Here is a 20,040-nt window from a genome sequence, read left to right on the forward strand (position 1 = left end):
AGGTGACATTTGCAGGTTCTGGGGATTATGATCTGGACATCCTTGGAGGGCCATAGTCATCCTACCACAGTGTTTATATTACTGTTTCTTAGGGCCTCCCTTTTGGATTACTGATTACATTTCTTTTTTTTTGGGGGGGGGGGTGGATCTTCTATTTTGAACAAATAATACTAAGCACTTTAGAGATTTTTGAATAAATATACACAACGGTTACTTTCTCTTTCTCCTTTTTTTTCTTCTATTCCAGATTCTGGGTGTTTGGCTGACCTACAGATACAGGAACCAGAAAGATCCTCGTGCTAATCCTAGTGCATTCCTTTGATGAGAAAACCAGGAAGAATTTTCACATTCTGATCTTGTTCACAGCTAACTTTAAGTTACATTAATTTGCCTGTTTTAAGGAAACAGTATCTGAAAAATTTCATTATTGACAGTGGATTTGTATATTTTTACTCTTATGTCTCTCTGAATGTTTTTCTTTTTCCATTGCTGAAAAACAAAAAGAAACTTGTGGTCTCCTCTGAACCTCAGTGGTACCTGTAATCTACTGTATTCACAGTGTCTGGCACTGTCCACTGTGGCCTTTCTTAGCTTTTTTATCTGCAGAAACACTTTGTATGGCACTACTGTGTTAATCATATTGTGATTTTAGATATACATCTGACTGGAATAACTCATTGTATGTAGTACTGTGCTGTGTAGATAGTTCCTATTGGAAAAAAAGAGTTCAAGTTTATTAAAGCCAGTAAGTATGAGATTCTATTATGTTAAGTCAGAACGGGAAGTCAAATTCCCAAACTTTTTGTGTTTTTAGAAGGTATGTTTTGTGGTGAAAATTAACATAAAAGTGATAATGTAGTTCTAGTGGTCTTTTATGATTACACTAATGTATTCTAGAAATAGCTCTGTCTTTAGGAAAGTTTGGTTTAGTTTATGATTTTTGCAGGTAAGTGCGAAGGAGAAATGGTCTCATGAATGTTCTAACGTGTAACATATGCCTTCAGCCTCCAAAATGGAATGTGTTGGAGAAATTCAGAAAGTATATCCGTATAATCTTGATATTCTTTTATAGTAATTTGAAGTCCAAAAAACTGCATTTTTAAACAAGTTACTGTTAATGCTTTGGCCCACGTAGCAAAAAGATATTTGATTATCTACAAATTGTTAAATAAATTTTTCATGAAATTTTTCAGTATTGTAACAGCAGCTTGTCAAATCCAAGCATATTTCAATGTGACCTCTTATAATTTGAAATTGAAATAGTATTGTGGGTTCTGTATATTATATTAAAAAATTAAAGGAAGGTAACCTTTCTTCGTGTATGAGTGCTTGAGTTAAAAGAAAGTAATGGAAGAATTGAACACGTGAATTAAGTGAAATGAGGTTTTTTTTACTTTTCTTTTTACGTTGGGTTCTCTTTGATTTGGATTATTGCCATTTTAGTGTATTATCCAGCCATGGAAATGAACTTCTAGCGCTAATATTTACTGTGGCCATCTCCAAATCCTTCCTTAAAATGTTTCAGTGTTTAATATCTTCTCCATGGTGAGAATTGTTTTGTAAAAGGGAAGTCATTCATATTTATATGGGAAAAATATGTAAGTTCTCTCCTGTTACTGAAAATTACTCATTTCTTGTCTTGCATTCTATATATGGTATTTTATTGGTAATTGTCTTGATGGGTTTTAGACCAAGAAAGAGGGTAAATGGTTGATCTATAGAATTTTAGAGGAGAGAGAAAGAGAGAGAGAGAGAGAGAATGAATGTGTGTGTGTGTGTGTGTGTGTGTGACTTCCAGGATGGAAGGCTGGCTAATCTTTCAAGAAAACTGAGTCATACAATTCCCATAATGTGGGGGAGGAAAATAATTTCCCTGTACTTTTCTGAGTTCTTATCTGAGACCCCATGTAATAAAAGACAGATTAACAAGAGGAAATTAGAAGTTTATTCACATTGTATGCCTCATGTATACATAAAGGATACCCAGAAAGACTGTAACTCCCTGAGATGACTTAGGCCACCATCTTAAATATCCTCTTTAGTTAAAGGCAAAAGAAAGGTGTGTGTGTGCGCACGCATGCCAGTTATGGGGGCTACCAGGAGCAGCACAGTAAACAAAGGACAGGTAACGTTTGATATGCAGAACTACGTCAGTCACTTCTACATTTTGATAAGAGTTTCTTGTAATTTAGAGTCATCTTTCCTGGTACAGAGAAGGGACACCCTACAAAAGGAGATTTCCACTGTAAATGTAAATTTCCCCCACAGAAGGATACACTTCTCAGTTTTCAGAGCTTCTCCTGTGTCTGCTGTTTCTCAGACATAATCAGCTCAAAATAATCTTTATGCCTAGGAGGCATATGGTGGGGTAGCATATTCTGTTATCCTTCCATGTCATATTAAGCACTGGCCAACCTAACAAAGTTCCCTCTTATACCATCAGATGAGATTCTAGGTGACACACGAAGGAAGTGAAACTTTTGAACCATGTCTTTTTGTTTCCCTGTTTACCTTGTGACATTTTGAACCTCACAGGAGTTTCTGGAATCTTCTCACATATTAATTTTCTTGGTACAAATGACTATATGTTGAAAGGGCTATTTCAGAGAGAAGAAAAAAACAAAAAACCCATAGCCTTGGTTTGTGCTCTAATTTCAATGGCCTTTATTTGGGTCAACCTAACTACAAATCAGAGCTGGGAAGCACGCATCTTTAGGGCTGTAAACTATAGAATTATTTTTAAAAAGAAACTATAATACCTTTATACATTTCTCTTTATGCCTTATTCACATAGTCCATTTATAGTAGAGGACTGTTTCTCAGAACATCTGCCCAGTCAGCCTTGAAGTTAAAGGTGAAATTTTAATTAGATAATATAGTGCTAATATGAAGAAAAAATGTTAAACTATAATTTCTAAAATCTGAGCTCACGTGATATAAATTCATCCCAGATACTGTTTTCTAAGCCGCAGTGAGTTTGGTATGAAAGCCAGTTCTGTGTGGTCTACCTCAGTAATACGCTGCTGAATGGAACCCTTCAGAGAGAGAAAAGAAACCAGTGTGGCTTAGTTTTTCGTGTCATTATGCCAAAAACCTCCTTCTATAATTTTCATAAATATTTGTTGAAACCTATGAAAGTTTATTCACCCTTTTGAAAATGCACTGAGTAAATATATGAAACTACTTTACGTTTTAGCTGGTACGGAAAAGTTAGAATCACATTTTTACATAATATTTCATAGGAGAAAAACACTTTCAGGCATTGCAGTCGTACAAATATGATCACCTGTGTGTCCATTGTTTTATTAGAGATGACAGTAAGGTTAGAGGTCAAGCTTCCTCGGTTTCTGGGAAAGTGAGGGGATTTGTGTAAAGTTGTTCTGCACTTGGTATGTTTGGGGCAGTTAATTTTTACTCCTGGGTCTCTGTGCCAAGTGCAATGACAAGATGTGTTGTTGGTGAATATTTTCCAAACAAATAACTGCACCAGGTGTGTGTGTGTGTGTGTGTGTGTGTGTGTGTGTGTGTGTGTGTGTGTGTGAGAAAGAGAGAGAGAGAGAGAGAAAGAGAGAGAGCTCTTCATATTGAAGTGTTTCTGGAATGTCAGGTCATATCCTGGCAATTGTACTCATTGAAATACCTCTTGAGACAGCCCCTCCAGCCATATGCCTGGCTAGCTCTCAACTGCTCACCTCAGGAAAACCAGCTTTTAAAATTCATTTTCAAATGAGGGCCTGAAGGAGTTGCTTTTGAATTAAAAATTTGTGTCAAAGGATGGACTTTGATATCACTTGGAGGGTGAAAGTACTTTTGTTTACTTTCAGATCTTGCTCTTTACAGGTAGATGAGGTCACACATGACAAGTGGCTTTTTAATGTTAGGCTGCCTTGACTTGGAGTTTGAAGTCCACCTCGCTGGTAAGGCACTGAAGAAAGTTGTGTTTTTGCCTTGAGCTTTTTCTGTTCTTCCCCCAGCGCCCACTCTCACCGGTGGTTGGTAAATATAAGGACCCCAGGAGCTATTTAGGATTACTGAATGCATAAAACAAGCAAAAAACCCACATACACAAACAAACAACGCAGAGTTAGACGATCATAAACAATCATTTGAAGATGACTATGGCTCTAAAACAGGTAAAAATGATTTAATCAAACATGTTGATCATCCATGTAAATGACTTTTACAGATGATTTATGTTGTGTAAACCAACTTTTCTATACGTCATGGGGCCTCAGATAAATCTGGTAAAAAAATTTTTTTAATGTGGTAAAACATACATAACAAAACCTATCATTGTAACCATTTTTAAGTGTACAATTCAGTGTCATTAAGTACATTCCCATTGTTCCACAGCCACCACCACCGTCCAATTCCAGGCTTTAATTTTCATTTTCAAAATCTGCACCTGTTCAATAGTAACTCCCTTCAGACCTGGCAACATCAGTCTCCTTTCTATGAATTTGGCTACAGTAGGTACCTCATATAAGTGGAATCATATAGTATTTGTCCCTTTGTGACTGGTTTACTTACCATCATGTCCTCAAAGTTCATCCATGTTGTAACATATGTCAGAATTTCCTTTCCTTTAGAGTCTAAATAATACTCCACTGTATGTATGTAGTACATTTTATTTATCCATTCATCCATCGATGGATATGTGGGGTGCTTCCACCTCCTGGCTATTGTGAATAATGCTGCTGTGGCTGTGAGTATACGTATACTTTTTCCTTGCTTTCAGTTGCTTTGGATACATTCTCAGAATTGGAATTACTGAAACATATGGTTATTCTGTATGTCAGCTTTGAGGGACAGTCATATTTTTTTTTTCTATAGTGGCTACACCATTTTACATTCTCACTATGGTGCCAACATTTTTAGTCAGCTGCTTGAAATAATACTCTCTCCTCTTACAGCATTCTTTGTAGTCAGAGAAGTAGTCAAGACATGCTTTCATTTAAATTTATTTGAACACAAAGGAAAAATTGTGAGATGCCTATAAAGGGTTTGATAGACTAGACCTTGCTAATATTTCCATGAACTTAAACAACGGTTTTAATGTTTGCATCTTCATTTCTCTAACTTCTGTATATACATACATATTTCCTATAGTTGCAAAAATCATAAAAACTCTTAAAATTCTTTCTCACTTATCCTTTTGTTTCTCCATAATGTTTATTACTTTCATAGACAACAATACACTGCTCTATGTGTTAATAAATATGTAATCATTATATTTGGATATTGCCTTTTGGGGAGGGTATGTTTAAATAGTGTTGCCATTGGCATCTTCACAACTCTATTTCTCTTGATCGATTTATCTTCTTAGGACAAATTCTCAGAAGTTGAGGAAATGGGGTTAAAGTTAGTTTTTTTTTTCCAATGACTATTGCTCTGTGTTTAATACTTTTCAAAGGGAGAGTCATTTTTTTCTTGCAACCTTGGCATTTGACTTCCCAAAGACTTATTTATATTTTTTAAATTATGTGTGTTGTTAAAATAGCATTTTGTCATTCAATAAATTTTAAGGACTTACTCTTATGTAGCATCAGCCCAATAAAAAAGTAAACATTATTTTGCTAGACGACAGATAAAGCCTGAATAACTCAGAAGTTGTCATTCAAATATTTGTTTATACAGTGAAAACTCTTTTTTTCTCTCCTCATTAACCCTCAGAGAACTTTCTAAGTGGAATATTTTTCCTCTTTATGCACATGTAGGTTACCTGCTAATGTGAAGGGAGCCCAATCCCTCTGTTGACATATTTGCTGAAGATTTGTATGCCATTCAATCAACAATATATGCTCAGAACTCATTAGTGAATAGCTCTGTCAGAGTACTGTGAGTGAGAAAAATATTTAAAATTTGTTATCTGCCCTGGAAAAGTTAATAATGCCAAGGAATATATTCAGAAAAGGACCTGTCTAAAAAAAGTTACTCAAGACAAGCAATAGGTAATCAATATGCAAAGCATTGCACTGACCACCACAGTCACTGAGGGGCTGAAGAAGTCAAGTGGGGGCTGGGTAATAAGAGAATTCCATGTAATAATAAACGTGAGAGTATTCAATATGTAGTGAAGAAATGAACACAGTCCTAATTTTTGGCAGAACAGAGTTAAAAGCAGCTGACTCTGCTGCTCCACCTGATACCACACCCTCCCTCAACTTTTCCAGAGGAAATAATGACCTCTGATCTGTCCCCATGGACAGGACATCACTGCCCTTTGCTTTTCTCCTAGGCAGTCATAATTTGGTCACAAAGATGGGAGCAGTTCAGCTGAGTTTGTTCCAGGCCAGGACTCGAGGCCTTGATAGACCCAGTGCATCATCAGGTCAATTCTCAGTATTTCTTTAGCATGTGTTCATGGGTACAGATGTTCTTCGAATGACCTTCTCACAAAATCAGTCTTCTGAAGGAGAAAGCCACCTGCCAGAGGCTCTTTCTCTGAGAGCATTGAGTTGGGCAAAATCTAACTAAAATTCGATTATTAAAGTGTGTACATAGAAGTTTCTGGGGGGTGTCTTCCATTTAGGTACCTGGTTTTCTTGGGGATGCCTTTCTACATGTTCTTTCAGAAGAATGCGTATTCTGTTTGATACTGCTGGTGATTAAGCTAATGTGCACATTAGTCACCCAGTGAAAAATGAGTGAGCTGAGGTGATAATTTGACTGTCTTTGGTCTTCATTGCTTGAACTATTCTTTCTTGTCTCTGTACCCCCAACCGCAAACATTATGTGTGTCCAAAAGTCCTATTTGGTGAATGAACCCAACAGCTTTTCTGTGAAAGACCAAGTTGGGGAAAAAAAGAACAGTTTAACACTCCCGAAGGATTTATTTTTTTTAAAAAGTATGGCTTGCTATGGTAGTACACAATATTGTTTTCATACATGTATACTTGAAAACAAATTTTAAAAAATAGCTGTTGTAACATTAAACATAACCCAATGATCATGCCCACTGCGCTCCTGCCTTCTGCAGGGTCTTCCGAAATCCCCTCTGGTTCCAGGTCATGGCTAGAAACAGAGGGATGAGCTTGCAAATTTTGTTTTTTCTCTACAATTCAGTCTTCAGCAACTTGAGTGCTTTCTTCATGTTGTCAACAACTAATGGGCAAAAAAAGTTACGAGAGTCAAGACGTGACCAGAAATCATATTAATAGATATAGTAAACCCCCAAACCTCTGTATTCTATTCATTGTTTAATGGGGTGCTATTATATCATAGGGTAAAATGTTGGAAATCTTATTGTAATTTTTTTCTAAAATTATGTAAAATGGCTTTTATTGCAATCCAGTTCTCTTCCAATATTTATTAAATGCCTTTTCTATAAGGTACTATGATATTACCTGTGCAGGATACCTGCCTTTAAGGAATCCACAGTCTCATTAAGATACTAGAGGCCTGATGCACAAAAATTCGTGCAAGAGTAGGCCTTTCTTCCCCCAGCTGCTGGCACCAGCTTCCCCCTGGCACCAGGGAGTGGGGCTGCTTCCTTCCTCTGGCTGCTGGCAGACACCCAGAACCCAGGCTGCTTCCCTCCTCCGGCCACCAGCAGACACCTGGGACCCGGGCTGGCTTCCCTCCTGCCCCGGCTTTGTCAGGAAGAACTTCCGGAATGACGTCCGGAAGACGACTGGTCTAATGAGCATATTGCCCCTTTAGTATGATAGATATGCTACTACTTTGAGAATGGCGAATACTTTGAATGTGCTTCCCCTGGTTCTCCTAGTACCCATGGAAGGCATTGCTAATGGACCACGGTAATTTTCCAGCTGCCCAGACACAGCCTCAAAATCCTTTCCAAAATAATGAGAATCTTTACGTGCCGCCCAATAAGAATTTCTGTGATAATGAAAACTATTCAGTGCCTTTGCATTGAGTGCTTGAAGCGTGTTCAGTATGACAGGAACTGAGTCTTAAATTGTAAGTAATTTAAGTTTGCCATTAAACAGCTGCCTGTGGCTAAAGGCTAACGTGTTGGGCAGTGCAGTTCTAGGCAGCCACTCGTCATTGAGCAGCATTGGCTTCTAGGGCAAAACCCAGTTTTCTTCCCAGAAGGATTAGTTAGATGTCACAGTAGGTGCAGTCTCTTACTGAGGTACCTCATCTTCCTTGAGAGTCTCTCGGAAGTGAGTCTCTTGGCAGCTATTTGGAGCCATCCCTCCTACTGATCTTTAAAATTGAACTTGAATTTAGTGTCCACAAAGACTACATTATTTCACTTTCATTATTTGGAAAAACCACATTTAACAAAGCATGCAGATTACTACAACGATTGCACTCAATTCTGTGACATGTTAGTGTGCCTAAGAGAAAAACCTGAAACGCAGGTAACATGTCATAGAATCCTCCTGGAGAAAAGCAATACCTAATGTAAATGATTCATCTTCAATTACAATTTTTAAAAAATGAGATTAAAGTGATGAGACTAGTTGGTCAAACTGATTTCCCCTGAGCAGCTTTCCCTGCCTTCGTCATGGTCCTGTGGCCTCTACTCCCGCAGGACCACATAGAGATGGTCAAAGGAGGCGATACTTACGCAGAGCTGCGTCCGAAGGTTCATAAGCATAGAGGCGATTTGAGTATCTTCCAGTGATGTCGGCTCTAACTGTCAGGGATGGGTCTACAAAAGAAAAGCAGAAGGGGATGTCGGGCTGGAGTGCTGTGTTTGCACCATTGCGGGAGGAAGCACGTGGATTTGTCCACGTTCTCTGAAAGGAGTACAGTGTGTGTCCCGGTAGATCTACCCCATCCGCTCTGCAGCAGCCTTGGGCAGGCAGGACCCCACGCCGGGCTAAGAGCCATCAACAGCTGTGTGCAGCTATTTGTGGGAAAGGTTATGAACCCCGCTGTGCTATCTATAGCAACCTGAAAACAGGATAATACACATTGTTGGGCTGGTGTTTTCATTTTGGGTGAAAACAATAGCATTCTCTACCAAGGAATTGTTTTAAGCTTTTGAAATGATTATGTTGTAATTTAAGTGTGTTGTTACCAGGAGCAACCTGGATCATCAGAAACCCATATCTAATGCTGGTGTTCAAAACCAACATATATTTTTTAATGAATAAAAGAAGATGAGTCCTAAGAGCATCAAAGGTCAAATAAGCATATAGTAGCCCTCTCTTACTTATTTAAAAAAAAAATGCAGATTTAGGAGTCATCCCTTATGCGTTGTTTAAATTATTTTTTCAGGTTTTATACTAACTTGAAGTTATTAATGAGACAGAAAGGTATTTTTAAAATAAGGCACACACCCAGCCCGGCCGGCATGGCTCAGTGGTTGAGCGTCAACCTATGAACCAAGGGGTGAGGTTCAATTCCCGGTCAGGGCACATGCCCAGGTTGCGGGCTTGATCCCCAGTATGGGGTATGCAGGAGGTCGATCAATGATTCTCTCTCATCATTGATGTTTCTATCTCTCCTTCACCCTTCCTCTCTGAAATCAATAAAAATGTATTTAAAAAATAATAAATCAAATAAGGCACATCCAAAAGGGAGGTGTTATGGGATGTACAAAGGCCTTACCTCCAGAGAGGTGACTGAAGGAACCTAAGATATATGTCCTGGAATCTAGGTGAAGAGGACACGCGCAAGCACTGCAGGTTTGCAATGTCTGTCGCTAGTATTTGACGGTCAGTCTCTGTCATTTCAGAATATTGGACTAGGACCAACGTAATTTACAAAACGCAGATATTCTTTTGTTCAACAAAGACTAAAGACCTGCTACTGCTTGGTGCAGAGGATACAAACACCGGATCGTGGTAATAAGTTAACACAGTGGTTCTCAACCTTGGCTGCACATTAGAATCACCTGGGAATCGTTTTAAAATCCTGATTTCTGGGCCTCATCCTCTGGAAATTCTGTTTCTTTGTTACTAATGTTGTGGCCCCAACCCCATAACAAAGAAACAGAATTTCCGGAGGATGAGGCCCAGAAATCAGGATTTTAAAACGATTCCCAGGTGATTCTAATGTGCAGCCAAGGTTGAGAACCACTGAGTTAACATCAGGCTTTTCAGTACCCCAGCTATTGGCTCACAACTCTGGCTGCACCATGGAATCACCTGGAGAGCTTTAAAAAAAAAATCCCGATGCCTTTGCCGTGCACCCAGGCATTCTGTTTAATTGGGTTGAGGTGGCCTGGGAAGCTTGGTTTTAAAGATCGCCCAGGTGATTCTCATGCGCAGGCACGTGGGGAAGTGGCTGAGAGCAAGCTGCCTCAGAGTCGGAGTTGGTTCTCATGACTTAAGGGACCTAACGCGAGTTAAAACTGTCTGAGACGGGAATGCTGTGAACAGAATTTGCGCACAAGGTAAGACTGGATGGCCTATAAAGTCTCCATTTCAAGGATTCCAAATGTTCTAAATCCTAACAAAATCAAGTCTATGAAACTCTAGTTCAGCTTCCCTCCTTCCTTCGCTTTTCCCCCTCCCGTTTTGTACATTTAGTGTGAACGTGGGGGAATTACATCGGTGAGCCACTTGATTAGCGTGAGCTCTTTTTTCTGCGCTGGATTTAATCATGGGCTGTTTATTTTCCTTTTTTATTGAACTTATTGGGGGTGGCAATTGTTAATAAAATTCTCTAGGTTTCAGATGCACAATTCTATAATACATCATCCGTATACTGTATTGTGTGTGCACCACCCCCAGTCAAGCCTCCTTCCATCACCATTGATCCCCCTTTTACCCTGTTTTCCCTCCCCCACCCCCTTTCCCCCTGGCAATCACCATACAGTTGTCTTGGACTGTCTTTAAATCAGTATGATTTTGATCAGAGCCACACTCAATTAATTTGTTCCGTCATCTAAGGAATAACTTTTTTTTGCGAGCCCACCACAGGGTCATGCTGAAAAATAATGGTGAGCAGAAGCAGCTATCGTCCCTGCTACATGGAGTTTATAGTCCCATGAGGGAAAATATTTATTTAACGAATACCAATAATTATAAAATTATAACTGAGGACAGTGTGACCATTGAAAGAAACCCGGAGCCACAAGAGCATGTGTTCGTGGGCTTTGGCAGGTCAGTGAAAGGCAGAGATGCTGGGGAGGGAACAGGTGGCGGGTAGCTGCAGAAGGGGAGGCAAGGCAAGCTCCCAGCAGCATATAAAATGTCCCGGTGCAGGCAGGGGCACGGTAACTTTGATTTTTAGAAAAAAACTTCACATTCTTAACTTTCCTAAAATAATTATCAACAGTATCAGAAAGAACTATCCAAGACACAAATTGGAAGTTTGCCTGATTAATAATAAGTGTTTACAGGCCTGAGGTACAGAGATGGGCAAAAAGTAGGTTTACAGCTGAGAGGCTGTGAAACAGTTTATTCTTGAATTATTACTTATTAACTATTGTATTGTTTGTTACTATTATTCCTAACCTACTTTTGCCCGCCCCTGTACCTCATTGGAGCCACGGTGGAGTACCTGCGTGTTGGAGAGGGCAAAGGGGAGATATGAAAGCGCTTGGGTCATTGTCCGCCTGTGTTTCATGTCATTGTCTCTTACCAATAAACATGATCCTGGGGACATACTGGCCGTCAGGAGAAAGGTGCTTGTCAGTTGTTTCATACTAAGATTAAAAAAAATGCAGCTTTTTAGTTTGTTTACTCTTTAGTTATCTTCAAACTATTTAATACAAACATGTGTCTGTTACTGGGCTAGGCATCTGAAGACACAGAAGGCACATCTCTCCCCCAGAGAGTAATAAGACAGATGCAGAGATAAGTTACATGCCTGCAAACAAGCTAGTGGAGAATGTGATACAGAACAGGCAGTAAAGAGCTGAATGTATGTGATAAAGAGCAGAAATGAAGGGAGAATTAGGAAGAAGTTACAGTGTTTGGTGAAGACATCTTTCATGAGGCAGGAGAAGTAGATTAATGAAAAAAAAAACCAGAAATCATTTTTGGAGAAATTACAGAAAGAAACATAGGATTATCTTGAGCATTCAGCTACCCATTTACTATATTTTTATTTAGAAGTTTTTTGTGTAGCAATATACATTACTTATCTCTCATAGGTGCACACTCTTTTGGGAGATGCAGGTAGGAAAATGAATACTGGAGACCCAGTGTCTGACATATTAATGATGGAGGAAGACAGATGCCAGGGCTGCCCTGAGCAGGACATGTAACCCCGTATGCAAGTTCTGTTCAGACTTTATGAAGTGGGTAATGAGGAATCATTAAAAATGAAAACAAGTCAGTTCCACAGAAAAGGAGGTCTTTCAGGCAGAGGGGAGAGATTGTGCAGGGAGGGGGAAATGCGTAGCACTTTCTGACATGACCAAGTGTTGGGAAAGGACTAAACTAGAGGGGATGCAGGGGGTGGCAGTGAGAGAAGATGCTGGAGAGCTGCTTCGGGGGCCAGCTCATGTAGTTTCTTGCACAGCATGCCACTGTGTTTGCATTTGTTCATAAGTAGCTAAGAAGTAGTGGAGGGATGTGCGAAGAGTACTGTGATCCCAACTTGGTCTTCAAAGTGATCACCCTCATGGCATGTGCGGTTAGATGGGATTTATCGGGTAGGCAGGGAGCCGTTTAATAATACCGCAGTAAGCTAGGCAAAGTGAACACCTCTCACTAAAATGGTGGTTCTCAGTTTGTGGCAGCGGTTCTCAACCTGTGGGTCGCGACCCCTTTAGCGGTTGAACGACCCTTTCACAGGGGTCGCCTAAGACCATCCTGCATATCAGATATTTACGTTACGATTCATAACAGTAGCAACATTACAGTTATCAAGTAGCAACAAAAGTAATTTTATGGTTGGGTCACAACATGAGGAACTCTATTTAAAGGGCCAGAAGGTTGAGAACCACTGGTTTATAGGGAAGTGACCAATAACAAAAATATTTACAAGTTAGAACCATAGGTCTTGCCCAGCCAACGTGGCTCAGTGGTTGAGCATTGACCTATGAACCAGAAGGTCACAGATTTGATTCCCAGTCAGGGCACATGCCCAGGTTGCAGGCTTGATCCCCAGTGTGTGACTTAAGGAGGCAGCCGATCAATGATTCTCTCTCATCATTGATGTTTCTATCTCTTTTCCCTTCTTCCTTCCTCTCTGAAATCAATAAAAATATATTTTATAAAAAAAAAGAGTTCACTGTGGGAAATATTTAATATGAGATACTCATTGAACATCCAGGGAGAAATTTCCTGTAAGTAATTGATCATATATATGTATGTATGTATGTATGTATGTATGTATATATCCTACATAATAAAAAGCTAATATGCAAATTGTCCCCTCGACTGGAAGTTCAACCGGGGGTTCGACCAGGGGCCCTTCCCCCCCGGCCCTAATCAGCGCCCCCAACCCTGATCAGGGCGGGTCGACCAGACCCCACCTGCACACAAATTTGTGCACTGGGCCCCTCTCTCTCTCTCTCTCTCTCTCTCTCTCTCTCTCTCTCTCTCTCTCTCTATATATATATATATATATATATATATATATATATATATGTGTGTGTGTGTGTATGTGTGTGATTGATATATATATATATATATATATATATATATATACCATAGGCTTGACTGCTGCAGGTTAGTAGGAGAGTCCAATCTAGAAGAACACTTCTGATGAAATAGGAACTAGAGAAAGAAGAGCAATTTGAAAAGGCTGGACCAAGCTGAGAAATGCAGTGGAACATGTTGAGTTTAAGTGAATTATGGGATGTCTGGAACATAGCTGTATATACCAGTTGGAAGTTGCTTGTGGGAATTGTCACTGTGTGAACATTGATTAAAGACACATATAGATGATGTTGTCCATAAATAATATAAAATATAAAAATAAGAGAGCAGGCCAAATAGAGATTCACCAAATCACTTAATATTTAGGGGGAGGAAGAGGAGCCTGTGGAAGGGAGTTGAGGAAGAACTACTGGTGTGGATGGTCTTTGAAGAAGCCCACCTGTCAATATATGAAGAGAGAGAGAGAGAGAGGGAGAGAGAGAGAGGCTCTGACTCCAGTTGAGGGTTATGATAGAGTAAGCAGGAAAGCTTGGGCACCAGGAAGGGTGGTGATGGCGAAGTCAGTGGGAATGCAGGAGGCTAAATTTGGACAACCAGAGAGCTCTCTCTTCCAGGGAGAGAGGAGACAAGGACTAAGAATGGGTGTGGAGCAGCCAGAACCGCAGGAAGGGACACAGGAGGTAATTTGCAAAATACAAAAACCTTCTAATTATTACAGCAACAGAGAAAATCCTGATCACAGGAGAGTACTTTTCAGACAACCTGAAGTTATTAATTACTAAATAAATTAAACAACATGAAAGGCGGATTATTAATAAAATAAAGTATCATTTTTCTCTCCAGTCTTTGAGATGAGTATTTGGGGCAGATCCTAGTTCATCCCAAACATGATTACGATGTACAGGAGAAATGAATCATCCATTTTGAATAATGAGAAAGGTCAGTGATGATGAAAAGGAAACTTACAACTAGATTGAGGAGGATGAACTGCTCTGCCAATTTCTGGATTTCTTTATTTTCAGCAAACACTTTCTTTAAAGCTATAATATAAAGAAAAATCATTAAGCATCCATCTCAGCACCATTGCTCTCTGGTATATTTTAAGTTGAACTGTAATTTTTAGTGCAGTGTTCAACTTTACCCTTTCAGCAAATGATTAGTGTAGTAATATTTAGGCTATTGACTACTTCTACTTTTTCCCATTCATCCACCCATATATCCATCCATTTTTTTTTTAGCCTATTTTTATTGAGTGGCTACTCTATGGTAGGCACTGTTTTATACCCTGGAAATAGAGCAGTGAAAAAAAAAAAAGTAATGTGCTTTCTTCAAGGGGCTCAAATGCCTGTGTAGGAGACATCACAAATAAGCAAACAAATAAATACCTAATAATTTCAGGTGGAGATGTGTACTTTGAAGAAAAATGAAGCAAAGCAAGAGGTTTAAGAGCTATAGAGTGCCCAGGGTAGGTCTCCCTGAGGAGCTGACATTGGTGTGAGAGAGTGACCCATTCTAAGATTTTGGAGGTATGTCATACTACGTGGAGGGGACTGACTCTAAGAGCAGTAGTCCTGAGGTGAAAATGAACTTAGATGTTTGAGTCAAAGCACAAAGGCCAGGCTAGATGGAGTGGAGAGAAAATAAGAGGAGAGTGTAAGAAAGGGAGGAGCCAGAGGCCGGATCGTGTCTAGCCTTGTAGCCCTGGGTCAGGAATCTGGATTTAATTGTACATCTGAGTAGAAGCCACTCGAACACATGACTGATAGGATCTGACTTACGTTTAACAGATTTATTTTGGCATCTGTATGGAGAACTGACTCTAGGGTGGCCAGGTAGGTGGCTGTTGTGGCACCTAGCTCTTGGTTTGGATCATGGCAGTGACAGTGAGACAGCAGGAAGTGGTTGGAGTTGGGCAGGAGCTACATGATATATGGCGCCCAATGCAAAATAGAAACATGAGCCCCTTGTTCAAAAGTTATTAAGAATTTGCAGACAATGATGACAGCATGTTAAACCAAGCATGGGAACTGTTAAGCACTGGGCCCTGTGCAGCTGCACAGCTTGCATGAAGCCCACACTGGCTTTGAGGTATATTTTGGAGGCACAGCCAATGTTATTTGCTGATGTATTGGACACGGGGTAAAAGAAAAAGATGTCAAGGATGAATCCAAGAGCTTGTTTTTCAAAATATGCAGCAATGGTTAACCTAAAACGTGGAAATATTTGAAGTTGCCTTAAATATCTTTTTACTGCATGAAATATCATTTAGTATTCCGCTGTGCTAAATGCTAAGGATACCGAGATGAGTGATCGGACCTTGGCCCTAAAGCTAAAAGCCTATAAAGGAAATTATATTTAGAAGAATAAATTACCTTGACTGTGTGGGCATTCATCCAGGTGATGAATAATCATCAAGGGTTTGTTGCTTGAAAAGAAAAGAGAGATTGGATCATTTTTACTGAGTAGATTTCATGTGCAGCTAAACATCACTAGATGGTGCTCTTGAGAGCTTTGAGGGAGCTGCTGTCACCCTCATCTTTACCTTGACTTGGATTTGTACAAAGCTTCCTCGTATGTCTGGGTCCAGATGAGCTGATCACCCCAACCTAGGACAAAATGAACCAGTAAATTTAAAGCTATTATGATTTCAGATCCAAAGCTGTTGAAAAGCAATGATGACTGAGATATATACTTGATACTAAAGATATATACTTGATACTAAAACCTCTAGAGAAAGTAAAAATAATTATCAATTTTGATAAATCTAGAAGGAGCACATACAAAAAATATGTTCAGCACACAAGTCTCAGCTTCCCAGTTAGGCAGCATTGGAAGCTGACGAGACACGGACTCCTACCTCTGGAGAGGGTCTGGGGCAGTTTGGGGGGAGAGACCTTTGTGTCCTTGCTGTCCTTCTTAGCCCCCGGTTTGACTGTGGTATCTTTGGCCAGGGTGTAGGAGAGGGCCACAAGGAGGAGGAATGTTGACACTGAAATCTTCTCCATGGCAAACCTGATCATGAAAACAAGCCAAAAGTCAGCAAGACAAAAGAGAATTATCAGTCTCCAAAATCTTCCGACTTCATCTATCATCTATCATCTATCTTTCTGTCTCTATACAGATATAAATATACTGATGTAGAGCTCCATAGGAATCTACAATATAAATATAGATATATTTTAAGAAAATAAATAGATGTATATACTCTTATAGCTAAAGGATTTAAAACATGTAGTACTGGAAGATACCATGTCGTTACCTTCTCTTTTCCCACCTCCCCAGTGCCTCATTTATAGATGAAGAGTCTGATATTCAGAGAGATGAAGATTTATGAGATGGGTGTGAACCAAGGTTCCTGAGTCTTGCCCTTTTGCAGTGCTGGCTCCCATTTTCCCATCCTGAAACAATTACCCTAAACATCGATACTTCTTTAGCTTTTTGTTAAAATGGGAACATTGCCCTTGAAGAATAAGATCTGAGTAAAGTAATTCCTTACTTAATTTAATACCTGGCAACTTTGTCATCTAACTGAAAACTTGCACCCTCATAACTCTCTCCCCCGAGTAATATTTATTCAAACTCTATGTATTAGTTCTGAATTGACTGAAATATATCAATGCAAGTTCCTTCTACCGAAACAACTGTGCCTCTTGCAGTGGCCCTGGTATAGCTAATGTTGTGGGCGCACACTTGTGCACAAAAGTATTCTATGGGACTCATGACACACAGAGAAAGCAACCTGGTGAGTGTTTTTGTTAGGCTTTTTTTTTGGTTTTTCTAGTATTTTGCAGTTAATTCTTAGGGAGGGTCAGGATGCTGTGAAGGAGATTCCCATGAACAGGAGAGCGAATGACAAGAGAACATCCCGGAGAGAGCGAGGGAAAGCCAGTAGCAAAGTGAACGGCACCAGCAAATCGCTACGGTTATCCAGGGACTACAACACTCAAAGCAGGAGACCTGGGGTTTTAGTAAAGCCAAAGAAATTGTTTGAAAAGAAAATCTAGCTCTAATATTGGTGGAGGTTTGAAATTAAATAAACTGCAAAGGAAGCAGGATGGACTGTCAAAGCTTAGCATTTTTAAGGGGAAAGTTTTTCATGTTCTGATAGCTTAAGTGGGAACCTTTGCTGATTGAAAAAAAAAAAGTGTTGCTAAGTCATCAAACCAGATAATATCTTATATATAAAACTGGCCCATTATATGCAAATAGTAGTATGTAGCCACAAAACGTCTTACTCAAAAATACATAAAAGGCAAGGGTGCATTTCTTTACTTTCTACACTGATAAAGATTTTCTTTCGTTTCTACACTGGAAAAGCCAGTAACAAATTTTGTATCCTACTCTTCTGCAAAAACAACTCACGTGCACTGTAAGTCAATGCTTCCCAGCCCTCTTAGTACAAAGACTTGTGTAGTGTTTAAAAAAATCCAGGAACTTTCATGTGAGAATACTTGTACTTTCTGAATATTAATTGATTTAGAAACATCATGGCAAATAGCGGCTTTGAGTTTATCAACATTCATTTGATTCCCTATTTTATTTAGAGCTACAGCATCTGTGTATATTTAGAAAATCATAAACTGGCGGTGAAGCATTTTACCTATTTAATCCATTGACAATTCTGGTTGTCCAAGTAGCCATTAGGAGCCCTTGCGATAGCCCCACCACTTACAGGTCGGAACTATTGATATCTTACTTGTGTTTTATGGCAGGATGACAGAATTTTGTCTAATGTAACTCCCGCTGTTCAAACATCCTGCTGAGACTCACTCTATCGACTTTTCATAATATGAATAGACTCTGCCCTGCAAACTTCCTACATAAACCATCTCAAACCAGAATGCTAACATGCTAACTGTGGGAGACATTGACCATTTGGGGTCTCTCTCTCTCTCTCTCTCTCTCTCTCTCTCTCTCTCTCTCTCTCTCCTCTCACCAATGCTTTTTATTGGTCACTCTATCTCTGCCCTCTTATCTTTAGCGAGGAATAAACTTGCAGGAAGTTTCGGTGTCCCTATTCATAAATGCTTTACAAAAGCACCCAGATTTCTCTTATAGTTTATCCCATGAATTTAAAGCTTGAAGATGCAACAAGAATCTCTACACCAGACAGAGAAAGAGCACCAGACTGTTTTTCTGCTTTTCAGTCACATTCTAAACTGCAGTTGCCAGCGGGCAATCTGAGGGAGGGTTCCCCGGGCTGCGCCTCGGCTTTAGGCAGTGGGAGACCAGCAGAGCATCGAGGGTGACCAGTGCACAGGGACAGAGGACGCAGGCCCTGTCCCACCTTGGAAACACCTAGAGTTCACCCACTCCAACCTCCTGTGTCCCAAGGGAGAAAGCATGCCCTTGAACCGGCTCAGGAAGGTAGCCCACTACCCGCTCAGGCCAAAGAAAGGCCCCAGTAAACCTTTGGTGAAAACTCCATTTATTCCCTCTCCAAACCCCATTTCATTGCCCTTGAAACTCTCTTTCACACGGTAACCAGAGGCCAGAACGTAGTGCCCTTCCAACATGCGCTATGGTCAGGAGCCTTACCTGGCTTTCCCCACCCACCTGTCTGTGCGAGCCAGGTGGCCTTGATGCGTCCAAGCTTCCTAGTGTGCCAGCTCAGCCCGGCCTGTATTTATGCACCGGAGCACACCTCAGTCCCACCCACCAATCTCTGATTTACATGCTGCAAACCCAGAAAGGAACTTTCCTTTTCCCAAGCAAATGCCTTTCCTAGGCCAAAGAGTTCCTTTTCTTAAAAACCAATGTTGCAAATAGTATGCTGTTTCAGTATGCATGTTTTCAACTGTGAAAGCATGTTGTTAAGAGATTTGGAAAAGATGGGCAGAGTGCCAAGTCCAGGTAAGCTTTAAATGAAGACATTTGATTCGCCTGAAGGCTGATTTGTCTCTTTGTGATTGGGTGTGGAGTGTGTGGTTTGTAGATGGTTTCCCCTCCCCTTTGGGCAAACTGCCCTTACTTAGTTAAAAAAGCACACAAGAGAAGATTCACAATTCTAACCCCTACAGTCATATAACCTGCTCGCTCCATTATGGTACACATGACTTTCCATGGTTTGCCTCTTCCTGGCAAACAAAATATGCCTTCACCATAGGTATGAACAACATGCAAATCAGGCACTCACACGATGTTTCAAAACTGAGGAGATTATTTTAAAAAGATGCCTTAACACTATGAGTTTTTAATGAATTATCTTGCAGCAACTTCCCTCCAAAGAGTACAAAGGTATTTCTCAGATATTCTCATTCATTTAATGGCAAACTGTCCCTCCAGGCATGCGGAAGCTCTTTACACCATTTCTCAGATTTAGAAACTGAGGTCTGCAACTCCTCCTCCCCGCCCCCCTCACTCAAGATTATGCAATTGTTCACTGAAGATTTTAAGCCTGAATTCAGATTTTCTGTGAAAAAACTCAGTCCAGTGTTTTGTTCATGAAGCTATGTGCAATTCTTAAAAGCTCAGAGTGCAGAAATCTTTAAAAACAGACATTAACTAATGGGATGCAAGCCCTTTAAACATTACTTTTTTAAAGATGAGTTAAGTTCATAAT

General features: G+C 40.0%; 2 protein-coding genes across 3 annotated transcripts in view; one reads left to right on the top strand and one right to left on the bottom strand.

Annotated features, from left to right (window-relative positions):
- The window catches only part of TSPAN13 (tetraspanin 13), a 28,663-nt gene extending 27,350 nt beyond the window's left edge, over nucleotides 1-1,313 (top strand). The window contains exon 6 of the mRNA XM_059712478.1: nucleotides 248-1,313. Coding sequence (XP_059568461.1) covers nucleotides 248-322 — 75 coding nt within the window. The 3' untranslated portion in view covers nucleotides 323-1,313. The remainder of the gene's footprint in view (nucleotides 1-247) is intronic.
- A 5,495-nt stretch (nucleotides 1,314-6,808) lies between these two features.
- On the bottom strand, nucleotides 6,809-19,181 carry AGR2 (anterior gradient 2, protein disulphide isomerase family member). Of its 2 annotated transcripts, none has more exons than XM_059712480.1 (8): nucleotides 19,035-19,181; nucleotides 16,336-16,490; nucleotides 16,021-16,084; nucleotides 15,851-15,903; nucleotides 14,445-14,518; nucleotides 11,509-11,572; nucleotides 8,540-8,623; nucleotides 6,809-7,104 (listed from the first exon to the last, which is right to left on the bottom strand). In XM_059712480.1, exons 2-8 carry the CDS (start codon nucleotides 16,481-16,483, stop codon nucleotides 7,055-7,057), a joined length of 537 nt encoding a protein of 178 aa, XP_059568463.1. In that variant the 5' UTR covers nucleotides 16,484-16,490; nucleotides 19,035-19,181; the 3' UTR covers nucleotides 6,809-7,054. The 2 variants fall into 2 exon arrangements, with proteins under 2 accessions (XP_059568463.1, XP_059568462.1); XM_059712479.1 differs by having other exon boundaries at nucleotides 19,017-19,151.
- Nucleotides 19,182-20,040: the final 859 nt, after the last annotated feature.

Source organism: Myotis daubentonii, chromosome 10, assembly GCF_963259705.1.
Source record: "Myotis daubentonii chromosome 10, mMyoDau2.1, whole genome shotgun sequence".
NCBI lineage: Eukaryota > Metazoa > Chordata > Mammalia > Chiroptera > Vespertilionidae > Myotis > Myotis daubentonii.